This window comes from Netta rufina (genome assembly GCF_964035555.1).
Source record: "Netta rufina genome assembly, chromosome: 2".
NCBI lineage: Eukaryota > Metazoa > Chordata > Aves > Anseriformes > Anatidae > Netta > Netta rufina.
In genome coordinates, this window is record NC_140124.1 from 110,264,293 (window position 1) to 110,280,411 (window position 16,119).

General features: G+C 42.4%; 1 protein-coding gene across 4 annotated transcripts in view; it reads right to left on the minus strand.

The window, feature by feature from the left end:
* The window catches only part of TMEM241 (transmembrane protein 241), a 46,378-nt gene that overhangs the window by 14,526 nt on the left and 15,733 nt on the right, over positions 1-16,119 (minus strand). For 2 of the 4 annotated variants that reach the window (XM_084282944.1, XM_084282943.1), the window contains exons 9-13: positions 14,771-14,816; positions 13,764-13,799; positions 9,112-9,146; positions 7,778-7,847; positions 4,978-5,071 (exon numbers count right to left, since the gene is read on the minus strand). In XM_084282944.1, coding sequence (XP_084139070.1) covers positions 4,978-5,071; positions 7,778-7,847; positions 9,112-9,146; positions 13,764-13,799; positions 14,771-14,816 — 281 coding nt within the window. Of the gene's footprint in view, positions 1-1,536; positions 1,633-1,846; positions 1,971-4,977; positions 5,072-7,777; positions 7,848-9,111; positions 9,147-13,763; positions 13,800-14,770; positions 14,817-16,119 lie in introns of those variants that run through there. The other 2 variants (XR_014618247.1, XM_084282945.1) reach the window with 2 other exon arrangements.

A 16,119-nucleotide genomic window follows, 5' to 3' on the forward strand; every position in this document is an offset into this window, starting at 1 on the left:
GCTGTTAGGTATTTTGGGGGAGAACTAAAATGCTGGTTTGTAAGTACAGCGGGCTACAGTTAGTTACATCAGAGCCATGGCTAAGCTATTCTTTCAGATGCTTCTCCAAAAGTACTTTTGCAATGTCTGGCAGCCAGCACTAAACACAGAGTGACCTGGGGCAACCACTTCTAAAGTTAACAAACAAGGAACCAAAGCAGCTGTCAGGAGATGCTTTTATGGAGCAGGGAGCCTCCAACACGATTCAGATAGGCTGGAGATTACATAATTGGGCATAGGATGGGCATAAAGAAAAGAATTGCACACTCCTGGTCTGATTAAACGAAGTTTTCTTCCAGCTAATGTGTAAAACCAGGGTAAAATCCAGTGCAACTTGACCTCAGTTATTTTGTCAGAGGAGGGAGGAAGGAAGAAATCAAAACGCACCATCCACTGACCCTCCCCTTCTACTCTTCCTCCTTACAAAAGGTGTCTCAGTAGATTCCTGTTGGAAATAAGCTGAATTCACTACTTCAAGCTTCACTGGGATAACACTAAATACAACATGGGAGCACAAATTCACACCGAACCAGTATCTCGCTCTAGCAAAGTGCTGAAACGCCGCTGCTCCTTCCTATTCCTGATTCAAGTTTTTCTGCTGCCTGCTTTTTGGAGTCCCTAGCAGGTTTCATCACCAGATATAGATTGGCAGCCTGAACATAAACAAACTCACTGACAGCACTGTTAGAGCTCATTAGCGTTCTCACCAGCTGCTTCTGTCTGTATATACGAGCATCTCCAGTTTTTCTTTCCAGTGCGTGACCCGTGATACCAGCACAGCTTTCAAATTAAACCAAGAAAACTTAGTGGAACTTCAAACCCTTGCCCTTCTGGGGATTAAATCCGTGCAAAGCTATGACAAAGCATTCCATATTTCTTGGGCTTCTTGAAAGTTTTTTTTTTGTTTGTTTGTTTTTCAGATCACTTTAGCGATTTTCTTGGCATTCCTCGGAAATCTATACAGATATGACTAATGCACGGGCTATTTGCTTGCACAGCAGAAGCGTGGCGTGTTTGTCACTGCAGATATCACGCAGGGCCATACACACAGATGAAGCCTGTGCTTTGTCTGTCCACGCACAGAGCAACGCTTTGACAAGAAAGCTGTCAAAAATCATTACAGGGAAGAATTCAAAAACCTCATCCAACGATTACGTTGCCAGAGCCAAGGCAAGGATCGTAAAAACAAGTTACGACCCAGCTCCAGCTTTTAAGTGAATGAAAAATTAGAGGGCAGGGAGGCCAAATATGTGGGCTTCACAAGGAATGTCTCCTCGAATCTTTAAAGGAGCCCAAGCAGCTCTCGTGGCTAGTTCATTGGTGTATGGGCACTTAACGAGACCTGAAGTGGTGGCAGCAATCTCAGCCCCAGCTCATCAGTCACCCAGGTACAAAGCACCCAAATGGAAAACACATTTTCTGATCCTCAGCACCTCCCTCGAGGCCTGTGCTGCTTGCTGTCTGAGGGCTTCAGCATTCTCCTTTCTTGGCTCATCTGCAGGATAAACATACCCTGGCCTCCAAAGCTGCTCCTTTCCAACTGCTGGTGAAAACTCCAGTCAGACCGAGAGATTAAGAGGATGATCTAGGGCACTACTCAATACAAGAAAAGTGCTCATGTGGGAACGCAAAGCCACTGTTGTTACCCAGAGTGGTGTTTTTTTTTTTTTTTTCCACTGGATCTCATTTCATTCTGCAAGTCCAGATTCAAATAGTTTCTATCTTTAATCTTTATCCACATTAACTTCCTCCTCCCTCCCTCCCCCCAAGGGTGTCACACACTTGGGTTTAAGCACGTTTTTACAGGGCTGGTTACACACTGCTTTTCTGCACCTTTCCTCCGTTCACGACTTAGGATGTGATTGAGACAGCTCCTCGGATCTCGGCAGTGCTGGGTTGGATCAGCGTGCAGTTACGACACTTCCAAACACCTGCAGGAAGCAGCAGCAGCGATCAGGTAGATAGGATTCTCCCTAACCACCCCACGTGCAACTCTGTGCTTTGTTAGTTACCAAACAGCTGATGAGGATCTCGCAGGAGCTGGTAGATCAGCCCCTGCCTTTGCGGGTAGCTTCAGCTCGCTGCTTTCTGCCCATCTGGGGCTGTCTTTGCAGTCCCTTTTGGTCCTGTTCTAAAACTGACACACAGTATTTCTGAATTATTATTTTTATTATTTTTTATTTATTTATTTTTTTAAGTATTCACTGCCTTCTACTCCAGAATCAGTTGCAGTTCAGCACGGAGAGCAGCAGCTCCTCCGCGTCGTGAATACTGCCTCAGACTGAGCCCAAAAAAATCTTATAGTGAGCTTTAACATTCTTGCCCTGAGCTTTAAACACTACTGAAAGACATTTAGGAAATTGCTACTTTGGGGAAAATGAGAGCTACAGACAGATCTGGTGTCCTGATTGCTTGTTCCCCTCTTTGAATTCAAGAGGAGGCATATAATTTGAGCACTGGGTTAGAAGTTACAGGAGGAAAAGGGCTGATTTGCTCTGTTACAAAAGCCTTCCGAAGCAAGATGAGTAATTACACCACACACATGCACACAGACCCCTTAAAACTAACGAATAGATTAAATTATCAGTGATACAAGCTAAAATCTTTAGTTGCTACAAAAGCACGGAATTTCATTGACAACAGCGGCTAGAAAAACCTTTGTCTAATTTCTATCTAGAGCTGGCCAAACCCCCACAAATCTAGAAGTCCTTGAACTTTGGGAAAGCTTTGATCCACTCCAGACCTTGTGGCTCTGATTCGCTTCAGCTGGGAAGCACCCAAATCTGCTTAAAATATATTTCACAACACGTCCTTGCCTGAATTTTTTGGGGATAGGTCATAAATACCACATGCAGAACCGTTCCTCATTATTCACAATACCTACGAGCAGAGCCAGCTATTCCCATCTCCAGCCCAGAGCATTAGAGAACAAAAATGCAAGAGCAAGCTTGAGATCAGCTGACTTGCTACCAAGGAGCAAGAAGAAAAGTTAAAGCACTAAAATCTGCAGCCAGAACGCTTGGGAGAAATTCAGACGGGTGAGAAACTCCATACGACTTGCACAGCATGCAACAGTTTGCGAAGCAAAAACGGGCCACAGCCCTGCCTTCTTGTTATCACCAGAAGAAAAAAGAATAACAATTTAACTACAGCTTCTAAATAGGCATGTTGTGCAAGGATACTTTGTTGTTGTTGAAGGTAACAGCTTTATCATTGCCTTATTTTGACTTATGTTCATTATCCTCAGCCTCTTCCCAGAGGGCATGTGCTCTAAGCCCCCTGACTATCCTGGTGATCCTCTGCTGAGCCCGCTACAGTTTATCAATGTCTTCCTTGTATTGAGGGTCCCGAAACAAGATTCTAGGCCAGACAGAGTAGATCGATGGGCTGAGCTCAATTACACGACCTTCAGGGCAGGAGAGCAACAAAACTGGTGAAGGGACTACAAAATATGACTTCTGAGGAACAGCTGAGAGAATTGGGATTGTTTAGCTCAGAGAAGGCTGAGGGAAGACCTCATCACTCCCTACAGCTACCTGAAAGGTTGTGGTGAGCAGGGTGTTGGTCACTTTTCTCAGGTGACAAGTGATAGGACGCAAGGAAATGGTCTCAAGTTGTGCCAAGGGAGGTTTAGATTTGATATTGGGACGAATTTCTTCATGGCAAGGGTGGTCAAGCATCGGAACAGGCAGCCCAGGGAAGTGGTGGGACCCCCATCCCTGGAGGTGTTTAGGAGACACGGGGACATGACACTAAGGGACATTTTTTAGTGATGGGACTCCGACAATCAGGCTGATGGTCAGACTTGATGATCTTGGGAGTTTTTTTCCAACCTAAACGATTCTCTGATTCCCCATTCCAGATGTGGTCTAACAAGCGGGGAGCAGAGGGCGATGATTGTTTCCACTGTTTTACTGCCTATGCTACTTTGAATACAACTCAGGATGCTTTTGGTCTTCTTTCCTGCCAGGGCACACTGCTGACTCACGATCAGCTTCCTGTCTACCAAAATCCCTCGATCCTTTCTCACGGAGCTACTTCCCAGCCAGCCAATCCCAACCTGTAATATTGCCAGGGACTCTTTCTTCCTACGTGCAGGACTTCACGTTTGTTCTTGCTAAATCTTTTTAAGTCTCTTGTCATCCCATTTCTCCAGTCTGCCCAGGTCCAGAGTGTAACGATGTCCTTTACCATTATTGACTGGTCATAAAACCATACAATATCCTGAGTTGGAAGGGACTCAACAGGATTGTCAAGTCCAATTCCCAGCTCCACACAGCACAACCCAAAAATCAGACCATGTCTGAGAACGTTGTCCAAACACTTCCTGAATTCCAGCAGGCTCGGTGCTGCGACCACTTCCTTGGGGGAATCTGTTCAGTGCCCAACCACCCTCTCAGTGCAGAACCTTTTCCTAACACCACCTAATTGTGTGCCCATACAGGCTAAGTTGGATATAGGAACATCACGGCAGATACTGTCAAAAGCCTTGCTAATATCAACGCAAATGACATCTGCCCTGTGACGATGGCATTGGGAGTTGATCGATGGTATTGATCTTCACAAAACAAGTTTTCTCTCTTGATTTTGGGAAGACATGCTGGGAACAATGGCTGGTGCACATGCTCTTAGGAAGAGCATTTTTCTCCAATAAGCTTTGGTAGGTATTGATTTGTATTACCTGAAATCAGCAGGCCAAATCCTCAGCTGCAGTGATCAGCACAGCTCCACTGAACTCAGTCTGCACGCAGCATTTTGCCTTAGCTAACGATCCTGATTTACCATATTTGTTGCCTAAACTCTTCGAGCAGGTTGCATGGCCAGGCTCTGCGAGTGTCAAACGGGAATAGCAAGGGAAACCACGGAGGTGCAGGACTTGCTTTGTCCTCCTGTGAGATGCACGGACCTGCTGTGCTCCTGGGATGGTCTTTCTCTTACCTTTGCAAGGAAACTCCACGCTGCATATTGCCCTGAGGTTGTGCTGCTTCTTAGCTTCGCTGTGTGCAACATCAGAAGGAATCCCAACAGCCCGCTGCAAAGGATGGGGAAAACTTTATTAATGAAGTCTCTTAATTTCAGCTAAGCAGAATCTTACAAGCATCTCAGTTCTACCACAGGACTGAACAGGCAGCCTTCAAGCAGCGTTAATCGTATTTGGAGAAAGCAAACTGGTTGACAAGAGCTTACATTATACCCAGCAAATCTGGGGTTTTGTTCAGTCAGTGACTAGAGTCTGAGTAAAGCAAGTCTGAGGGTCTTATGGTTGGTCTCTAATGCACTTGCATAATCAGAAAAGTAGAGATTATTGGAAACACGAGGTCAAATATTTAACTTGAGGCATTGAAACAGCTCTGAATAAAGGCAACGCTAATTTCAACAGAAGCCACACTTTTGGCAGCTAACTCACTCCAACCTCCACACAGAGGCTGAACTGAAAAATAACCATTGGAAACTTTCTGCCTGGAGTTTTCAAGTTGTTTAAGCTTCACGAAGCCTAAATTCCAATCAAAAAGTCAAATACATCCCTACCAGGTAACAGACAGACAGACGACTCAATAGCATCAGGAACAGAACACTCCAAAGCTCTGTGCTGAAAATTACGTGAATTTTGATTCTCAAGCCATAGAGGACAAGAGCCCATCCCATAGCCAAAGCTACTCTTGAAGGAGCTGTTCCACATCTCACTGGACCTCATAAAGCTGACAAGCTCTGGCTCTGGATTTTTTTTTTTTTCCACTTGCAACATATTTAAAATCCACTGGCTGTGAACAGGGAAACAATACAAGCCAGCAAGCAGGGAATGGAAAAGGACTTCAAAATACACGTGGCACAAATCACTAGGTTATGAGGCACAGGACATTACGAAGCGCTGTGGGTAAGTGCATGGGAAAAGAGATAGGATCCACAGGGCACACGTGGTGAGGCAAAAAGTGCCTTGTTCCTTGGCTGGTGTGCTGTTCTTGGCAGCTGATGGCCCCTCTGCAGTAGCAGAACGGGTAGAAGATGGTGGCTCCCCAGGTTAGAGGACTCATGCTGGGCTCCAGCACCTGAGTCGAGTGCTGTTCCCTGCTCACAGCATGTGGGAAATCATTTCTCAGCCACACGTCAGCGCAGGTGGTTTTGATACACCAAGCAGTAGGGTGAGATAAGAGCTGAGGAGTACGAGGTACTCCAATTTCTTACACTTAGGCATAACACAAGACCCCAAAGGACTACCTGCTGTGCCTGTAGCCAAGAAAGCAGGTGATGCTTTAGTGATAAAAGAACCAAACTCAGCTGCCCGTTGCAGAGGATGAAGAACTGAGCAGGAGAGCATCCCACCCTGAGAAATCGGTGAGTTCAGTGAAGCAGCACTGCCCAAACTTCTGGAAGTTCAGTAGCTGGCTAAAGTTTGTTCCGTGCCTTCTGCCCTGCTGAAAAGTGCTTTGAGTCGGAAGTGATTTGAAGGCATTTCATCTAATTCAGGCATAAAAAGTGAAACAGATAATTATCATACCTGAAAGACTGATGTCACAATTAGACACCGGTTTATTTCATTAAATAAATCGAGCACTTTGTGCCTAACTTCTAACGCTTCAGACATTCTGCACAGGTGGTGCATTTAGCCCCACCAGTCACCCTTTAAATTGTGCGGGTTTTCCATCAAGTCCTTTCCATCTACAAGACACCAGATGACAAGATGTGGGTAAGCAACTTGTTTCTCCATCTATTCCTTTCCAATTATTTTAGAAAAGCGTAGCACACAGTGCTATCCAGGATGTGTGCTGAAGCTGGGGCAATGGAAACAGAAGCAGGAGGCTACAACAGGGGTAAAATTATACTGAAGTAAAAGAGAAGTATGTCTGGGCTAGCTGAATATCCATTAGTGCCTGAAGTTATACTTGTCTTCAAGAAGAAACAGAGTTCACCAGCTATTGAGAAATAAGTTATTTGGTAGCTAGCTGCAATTTATTTGTATTACGTGCAGTCCACTCTTGAAAAAAGCCACTTTTGTACCACAAACTACAGAGGAATTATTTAACAATCATTTAAAAATAACATCTTTTAACAGAGAATCCAGATACAAATCAGAAAATACGTAACAATCAGGAAATATTTTCACCATCAGTTAGCATGAAAACATTCTTCCCTCTCTAAAAAGAAAATGCTTCCATTAGGCAAAAGACTGGAGAGGAAGGACAGGAATAAATTACATGAGATAATTAAGACCTATAGTGAACATTTATGTTGTCCTGTGAGAATTACATTACTGGGCAATGAACTTTTGCTACTCAAAATAAAGGGATGCTTGTTAAAGCTTTTCCCTTTTACCCCCAAAAACCATTCTGCCAAGTAACAAGATGTACAAGCAAATAAATCCACGCGCACTCATGCGGTGCTGAAGACTAATACTTTGTAATCTCTGCAAACAGCAAGTTTTACAAGGGCTAATCCAACTTGGGAAGCATTTAAGAGATGCTATTTATCAAAGCTTTGCTACATTAGGTAAGAACTACTTTGCTGGTGACTGGGAGCTCTCCTGGTTCCCTCAAACAATCACATTTACTTCACTTGCACAAACTTCAGCACATTTAAATCTTATGCCTTCAAATGCATTGCCACATGTTCTCTGCAGTTTTATTGGCTTATGCCAGTAAAAACTAGGATAGCTCCAATTTTTTTCTTTTAAACCAAGAGCCAAGGCTGGAATTCAATAGTAATTTGAAAACATTCACATGCCCTGTTACAGAGAGGTTACCTGGCGCAGCAACTGCTGTGAAATCTGTAGAAGTACAGGAAGGGAAAGTCCAAGGCACTGAAGAGATCACCTGAGGGACAAAGCAATACACTCAGTGGAACACAGGAAAAAAAAAAAATTACCACTGTTACAAGCAGGGAACAGCAATTATACGAACATTACTGGTTTAACATTCCTTTGAGCCTTTACAGCTGGCTGACTTTTCATTTGTGATGCTTTCCACATTTCTAGTGTGCTTAATGATTTCTCCCTGACCTTGATTCCAGCCAGTCTCAGCCTTTGGTTGAAAAGGAGGAAAGGGATTATACAAAATATAAGAATATTCTTTGCCAGTATACAGCTGATCCTGCTGAAACAACAGTTGCCAGTGGCTAGACAGACATCGCATCCACTCCACTCAGAAGGATGTGATGATTCCTGTTGAAGCAACAGGAAACACAGATACATGTTGGCTGCTTCTTCCTCTGGAATTTGAACTCTGTCACACAGAACAAGTCGAGAGGTTGAAGAGAGTTCTCCCAGATGCAGGCAGAGCTCTCAAGTACTTGCATTTCCAGGAACCTGGGCCCTGGCTGCTCTTAGTAGCAACAATTCCTGGGACTCCTTCATCCCTTGGGTCCTACAGATGCAGATGCAGCTCCTCCTTTCACTTTTTGAAACACGGGCCTGCTTCCCTAGCATTTCTGTCTATCCTGGTGGGGAAATGCTATATACAGAATACGAACCACCAGTCAAAAGGGGGAATTCAAGTTTACTTAAATGCTTTTTGGCTTTATTTTTCTGACTGAGCAAGTGAAAGCAACAGACAGACACCTTTTTCCTTCTAACTCTTAAAAGACCTGGACGAGAGCAGTATTTTCCACCATCAAATACTCAGTTTCTTCAATTTTAGCCTTTGATTTTTTGCTACTTCAAATCCTGCCACAGGGCTAAGGGATGGGCTACATCTCATGAAAACAACAAACCAAAATCTTTGCACAGCACTGAGGGAAACACAGAGAGGGAAGCTCAGATCTGTCGGGAGTGCTGCTCTCAAGAGGACATGTTCAGGAAGGGAACCTTTGTTCTTTGCCATGTACCACCTCAAAAGCTGTTGTTTGTTGGCTGCCCTATGCTGTTTCTTTGCAAAGGGCAGTTAAGAAAGATATTACCAAACATCAAACACAAATTACACAGTGTCAGGTACCTTCCTCTCTTCTTCCTACAAGATATCATCAGTCATACTGCAGTTGAATTCCACAGCTAACTTCCACAGGGTCTGGCCTCTAAAAACCTTCATGAAAAGGAAAGGCACTCCAGAAACCTAAAAAAAGGAGCAACTCAAACCACTTTACCTGCTGGATGGGATGCGGAGGCCAACAACACCACACTGAAAAATAAGAAAAGATTAATTTTATATTACAGGAGTTATGACACGGTCCAAACATTATGAATTGACAGCTTTGCTTTTTTTTTTCCATGGTGAAAACTATTTCAGTTATATAGAGTAAATGAGGCATAAATAATAATACTAAAAAAGGTAGCTGGAAAGGAATCTCCAGGCTTGCCACCTCTAACTTGCAACAGGGCTATCGCCAATAGTTTATCATGTCCTCTGTCCTGTGTGGCTCTGCCTGGAAATACCAAGTCTCAAAAATCTGCCAGCATGGATACTCCACACCTCTCTGGGTGACTTGTTCCAGGGCCACTCGACCCTCCTAACAAAGAGGTTTTTCCTGATGTCCAGTTTGCAAATCACCAAAGCTACAGTTTATGACTTCTGTAGGGAACTACAGACTTGAGCGACCCTCTGTCCAAGGATGAACTTCAACAGCGTGCACAAATGTCTGCTTTGCAGAAATGTCCGTATGTTGTGGAAGAGAGTTAAGTACCCAGTCCGATGCAAGCAGTTGTACATTCGCTGCACATTCATGCCCAAAAATGTTAAGTGCAAAAAGAGCAAATGCTGAAATGAAACAAGTTCTAAAAAGAAAAAATATGCATGAAATCGAAACAAAGTACCAGCCCAAATGATACACAGATATAAGAGAACAAGAAAATCTGCTGTGACCAGTTCTTTTGCTGGAGAATTACTTAAGACTTCTGAGATCCTACATGGTCTTCATGCTCCGAGTTTGGAGTACAGGCTGTGCAGAGCCTCCTTCAGCACTGTTGATTCTTATAAATTTCTGTTTTCTTTTTCTCACCAAAAACTTTTTATTTCACATTGTTTCAATGCTTAAAAGGCTACAGAAAGATACTCTGGAGCATTATAGGATGGGAGAAGCAAGTATGTCTTCCAAAACAGAACTAGAGCTTCCTACAGACAACAACATGTGTCCATGTTGAACACAAGGGACAAGAGAGAGAAGGAGAAAGGAGTATCTGGAGAGGCCACTTCCCTGATAAGCAGCAAGCACTGCACTTAGGAAGGTGAAAAGACATTCATTAATATTGCGAATGGCAAAGCTAGGCAGTTTCCCTTGCTAATTACCAGCGATTCTTACAGGTCACTGGGCACAGTAAGAGCAGTAAAGTACAAACCCAGCCAGTAGAAGGCCACATGAGGAAAAGTTAAGGCAGAGGAAGAGCTGGAAATGGCTCCCAGCACGCATGATGATTAGAAACTTTTGCTTGTTGTGAATGAGCAACCTCAGGTACCCGTTATTGACTGAATAAGACAGACAACAGGGGTCTGGAAGTACAGCTATCAACATGAATTATGACTAACCTGCGTTTCTCCACTTTTGCTTTTTGCATTATTGCTTTTAAAACAAAATAGAAAAGAAAGAAAGAAAGAAAGAAAGAAAGAAAGAAAGAAAGAAAGAAAGAAAGAAAGAAAGAAAGAAAGAAAGAAAGAAAGAAAGAAAGAAAGAAAGAAAGAAAGAAAGAAAGAAAGAAAGAAAGAAAGAAAGAAAGAAAAGCATAAGTAGGAAGTATCAGAAGCACAAGAGTCAGAATGCAGTGAAATACAACATTGTGGTAAAAGAGGGTGTTGGGAACAAGACTGGAGGATGAGAGGGACAACAGAAGGGAGAGGGATGAAGAGGAGGATGGGGCTGGGCACTAAGAAGCAACATCATTCCTCCCTTCTCTGCATAGCACAGCTCTGCTTTCCTTCTCCTACATTTGTCCCTGGCCAGGCTCCCTTTTAAAAATCCCCTGAATAATCATGCTGGAAGTGATGAAGTAAGAACGCCACCACACTTTCATCACCAACAAGCATTTCTTCAGATCTGGGACGTTCCTGTCCATATACATTTGCTAACGCTCGAACTTAAGATGTTCTCCCCCACAAAACTGTTTCAGATTTCGAAATGAGAAACAGGGCTTACAAGGACAGCATATGTCAGGAGACTGCTAATTTCAGCTGCACCTCTGGAAGCATCCAATACAGTTGTTTTTTCTTAAATCTAAATACATGTGTTTTTAATCTGACACCCTGGTGCATTATAACATCCAGTTGCTTGGTTCAGAGCTTTTAATCTGCTCCACACAGAGCACGGTTTTGGTTTTGCACTGACAGAAACAGTTTGAGCAGATCCTGTGATGATAAAAACTATTTGGCTGTGTTCGCAGCCAAAGGTTGGAAAAGCCCTCCAAGATCACCTGGTCCAACCATCCCCCTACCACCTATTTCCCCACTAACCCATGTCCCCAAGCACCACGCCCAACCTTTCCTTGAACACCCCCAGGGATGGTGACTCCACCGCCTCCCTGGGCAACCCGTCCCAGTGCCTGGCTGCTCTTCCTGAGGAGAAATAGCTCCTCATCTCCAACCTGAACCTCCCCTGGCACAACTTGAGGCCATTCCCTCTGGTCCTATCACTAGTTACCTGTGAGAAGAGGCCTAAGAAGTTTGTGCTCATCCAGAGTTCAGAGTAAAATGTTTTCCATTCAGTGTTACTTGAAGTATTTCTGACTGTTTTCTACAGAAATTAAGTTCTTGCCACAATCCCATGTGTCTGTCAGCCATCCTACACGGCTCTCAAACATGCTGACCAGCTTCCTTTCAAAGACAACTACGCGCTGACAGGTCTCACGAAGGGACAAATCCTGTGGCCAGTGCCTCTGGTGGCAGAAAGCCTCTCAGCCCCATTAGACACCAGAGGGCCTTCACTTCAGTGGCACCTCACCGAGGCCACAAACAAGGAGCGAGCTGCCACCAAATCTCACACCCTATCAGACATGACGGCTGTAGTGACAACACACAAACTTGGAAGAAACCAGGTGTCCTTTATTCCACTGCTCGTGGTGCTGTTTGTTTTCCCTAGACAAGTTGAGGCCCATGTGCCACGAACTGTGAGGCTCTCTACCAGACAGAAATATATACAGACAGACAGAGAGACACGGATACTCGGAGATGTAAAACAAACATACGAGCATCCGGTCTTCCACCTCCTCTTTTCAAAGAACGAGACACCCATTTTCCAGCAACTGCTTTGCACCATCATCTCACAAGCTATGCTGACCTTTACGACCCTTAGATCATAAAACAATCTTTTCCAGGTTTAATAACACAGTTCTGCTTTTAATGAGATGCTAAAAAAGCCATCTCCCAACTTGCACAATCTCTCTGCTTTTTTTTTTTATATTTTAATTTCTAAATACACACCACTGTACTTCACAGTTCCTTAGTTGAGAAGCTTCTCCTTTTCAAAATCCTCTGTATCCATAATCATCCTTTCCATGCAATGTGCAACTCCTGCTCTCTGCTGGACACAACTTCACAGACTTCGAAGGATACCATCAGCTAACATCATACGGAACACGGATCTCACTTCTCAATCGAAGCTGCAAAATTGAGACCTTCAGCCAAAATCTGAACGTAAAGGTTCAGGCCCAGATGCAGTTTTCAACTAAAATGACAACCGAGAGCCACAGTGAGGCAGCTGACAAATTAAAAATAATAGTAATAAGTTGAATTTACCGCTTGTTTACTGATTCTTCCTTCATACTTCAACATTAAACATACAGCTATACTTCATTCCAGACTTTGTGGATTAACTCTGTACATAGCAGCACATTTGCAAGCTCCATGACAAACATCCTTTGAAACAGTTCAATAAATACAACTACCTCCCTTCAGTAAAATTGATTTGCTTTGCACTTCACACTAAATAGGAAACAACAACTGACTTCAAACAAGAGCCTACTTCAAGCAAATTGATGTTCAGGTACTGTCAACACATGGGACCTTGGTGAACAGACACTGGAACCATACAAACCCCAAGTGGCCTGCATTACTTTTTTATGGCAATAGAAGATCTGATTGGGCTATGACAGACAGAGATACATGGTGTTATGCTGATGATGCTCATAAGATAAATGGGAACCTAAGTTAAGTAACTATCTCACACCAGTGTCCCTGATATGTTCCTGTCAGGCATCTTTAAAGGATTTTTTTTTTTTTTTTTGAACAAAACAACAAACACACCAGAAACAACAAAATGAAACAAAAACAACAACAAAAACCAACCAGGGGACTCTGGTCTGTGACTCAGGTTCTTTTACTAACTACAAAATAACAAGCCAGTTTTATATCTCCAAATCAGGAAAACAGCTAAAGGTCTGAGTTACTCAATCGCACTAACGGCACTCTCAACCATCGCTTACTGCTCGTGTTCTTTGCACGTGGTACTTTTATAATCGCTGCCTCTCCCCCTGGCAATTTAGTGTAAGTTTGATTTTCTGTGGTGGAGGTTTTGCCAGGGAGTTACTCAGTAAATATTATTTCTGGAAAAGACAGATCACTTGTGCACACGGTGATTAAAAATTCGTAATTAACACCTCGTTACCTCCCCAGGTGTGTATTGGCACGCCCACCTACAACCGGAGCCAAAAACATGCAGCTGCTAAGCCATATTCTTCCAGTTAAAGTTACATCCTGATAAATAAATACATTTAAGTAGTGGTAGCTCTGAGTTTCCTAAACAAGACGTGGTTAAATAGAAGGCATACACAGCATAAAAGCAACAATAGCGTATCAAAGGCTTATTCATTTTACCTGAATACATAATTGATGTACTGTTGGTCCAATTCACTAGGAGAGGAGAAGAGAGGGGAAAAAAAAAAAAAAGTGTTCTTTTAGTAATGCCATTCACTTGATATAATAGATCAGTATAGGAAGTAGCATTATAACACTGTAATGTTGCAACATATTTGCATTATACATGTTATAATTATATAGCATATGTATTATATTATAAACAACTTATTAATATCATAACATTAATCAGCATACTAACCTACGCAGCTTTTGCACACTATTTCTGTTGTTACTCTGCCAATCGGAGTCTTGAAAGTAAAGATATGGTGAGCTTAACCAAAATTTAGACCCCTTAAACAAAAATGGAAAATGGTTTTGAAATAAATGAGCTTATTCATATCCTATACATATGTTGCACACATACACTTAATATGCAGTGGCAACACTTCCTTCCCTGTACAGACAATTGCAGATTATAGACACCATGAATGTGTCGTGTGAACAATGCACCTGCTTTGAAAACTGCTGTATGTTTGCAGGTCTAGTGTGCAAAGTTTGTTGCAAAGTCTCCAGGTTTTTAAGTTACTCAGACATTCACAGCCTGCAGCAACTCACCAGCTGTTACACACTTTTGAGATTGTGTCCCATTGGGAGATACTGACACAGACAAACCTCACAGCTTTCAAGTCTAACAGAAACTAACATTTCCTCTTCATGCCAGCGCCAGTAATGAGGGGATATTTTTCCAGGACTGAGTCATCGTCCTTTGATAACACACTGTTTAAAACTAATTCAGTGTTTGCATTAGCAGTATAAATATCAATAACTGCGTGGTATTCTTAAGATCATCAACAACAAGGCTCCTCTTGTAAAAGTCATTAATGATTAACCAAGAGTGATCCAGTTCATCCCGATAAAGCAGAGATCCTACAGTTTACCTGACTGCTACATAGATCAACCCTCTTTGATAGCAATCTCCTTCTTTAAAAATAAATAAATAAATAAATAAAAATACAATACAATACCTGAAAGAACTAGGTTTCCAGAGCTTGTGAAACACTTTGTAAGCCCCTGCAATTGAAATGATGTGTAATTACCATAAGATGCAATCATTCTGACAAACAACAGCTTATCTGGTCATTGGTACTGACAGCTGTGGAAGCCCTTCAAATTACAGTTAGCAACAGAGCACAAAGGATGCGTAAATCATGAGTAAAATCAACCTATCGCTTCAAATTCATGGTTTTCAAAGTGTTATCACCTCAGATTACCCTCATGCTACACATTTCTGCTAGCCCTTCCAAAGAGATGACTTCTAGCTCCTGGAAACTGAAAAATGGGGAGGGAAGCACAAATGTCTAAGTAAATGAAGTGCTGAATAATCCATTCTTCCCATTTTTCACTATTTTTCTGGGTAACTTCTATGATGTGTTCATCTGTGTAGGCTCCTATAGCTGTAGGTTCTGAGCCATTTTTGCCCTTTGCAGTTCTCTCAGCTCCAGGCTGTCCAGGCTCTCTGCAATCTTTACCTACTCACCTCTTGGTTAGCTCCCTTTTCTGTTCTGGGAAAGGCTTTAAGCACTCAAGGAAGGAATAACACAGCTTCAGGCTCTAAATCTTTAGGCCTCTTCCATACCTTTTCCTCCCTTTTACCATTTCTCTTCGAACCAAGCTGAAAAGTTAAACATGTCCTTCCTCTATGTTCTACCTGAATTATGTGGTAAGTCAGTTCACCTGTTCACCCTTTCTCTCAGCATCATTTTGTTAGTTGATCGAAAACGTAATTACATAAAAACTTCAACAGCAACATAAACAGCTTTCCCTCAGAAATAAGCAAAAAGAAAAAAAAAAAAAAAAAGATGTATTTTGAGCATAAATGTTATGTTGTCACTTCCTACACATTTCAACAACCCAGATTAGGGCTCCTGGAGGTTCTGAGCAGCGTTCCACCTCTGATCTAGCAACGCTTCACAAAGGAAACAATTGAGAAAGCAGGAACATCACTAGTTATAGTAAACAAGTATTTGAAGTGAAAAATCCTTAGATTGTTGTTTTATCTAAGTAAGCAAACAATTACCACATGACATTTCCTACAGAAAAAGTAATACTTCTTATTTGTACACAACTTTTTTAGCATGCAATCTCTAGACCTCCTTAGACACAAATAGATATAAACACATGACCTCTGACCTAAAAAATTTACAATAGGAATACACAAAATAAAGAAGGAATCGTCCCTACTTTGCAGACAAGACTTAAAATACGAATGAGTCAGTCTTACAGCAGTTCTAAGAACAAAATACAAATCCCTTACAATCCAACTTAACGTTATAAATATCACTACTCAGGTTTTCTTCAGGTTTTTTAGGTCTGT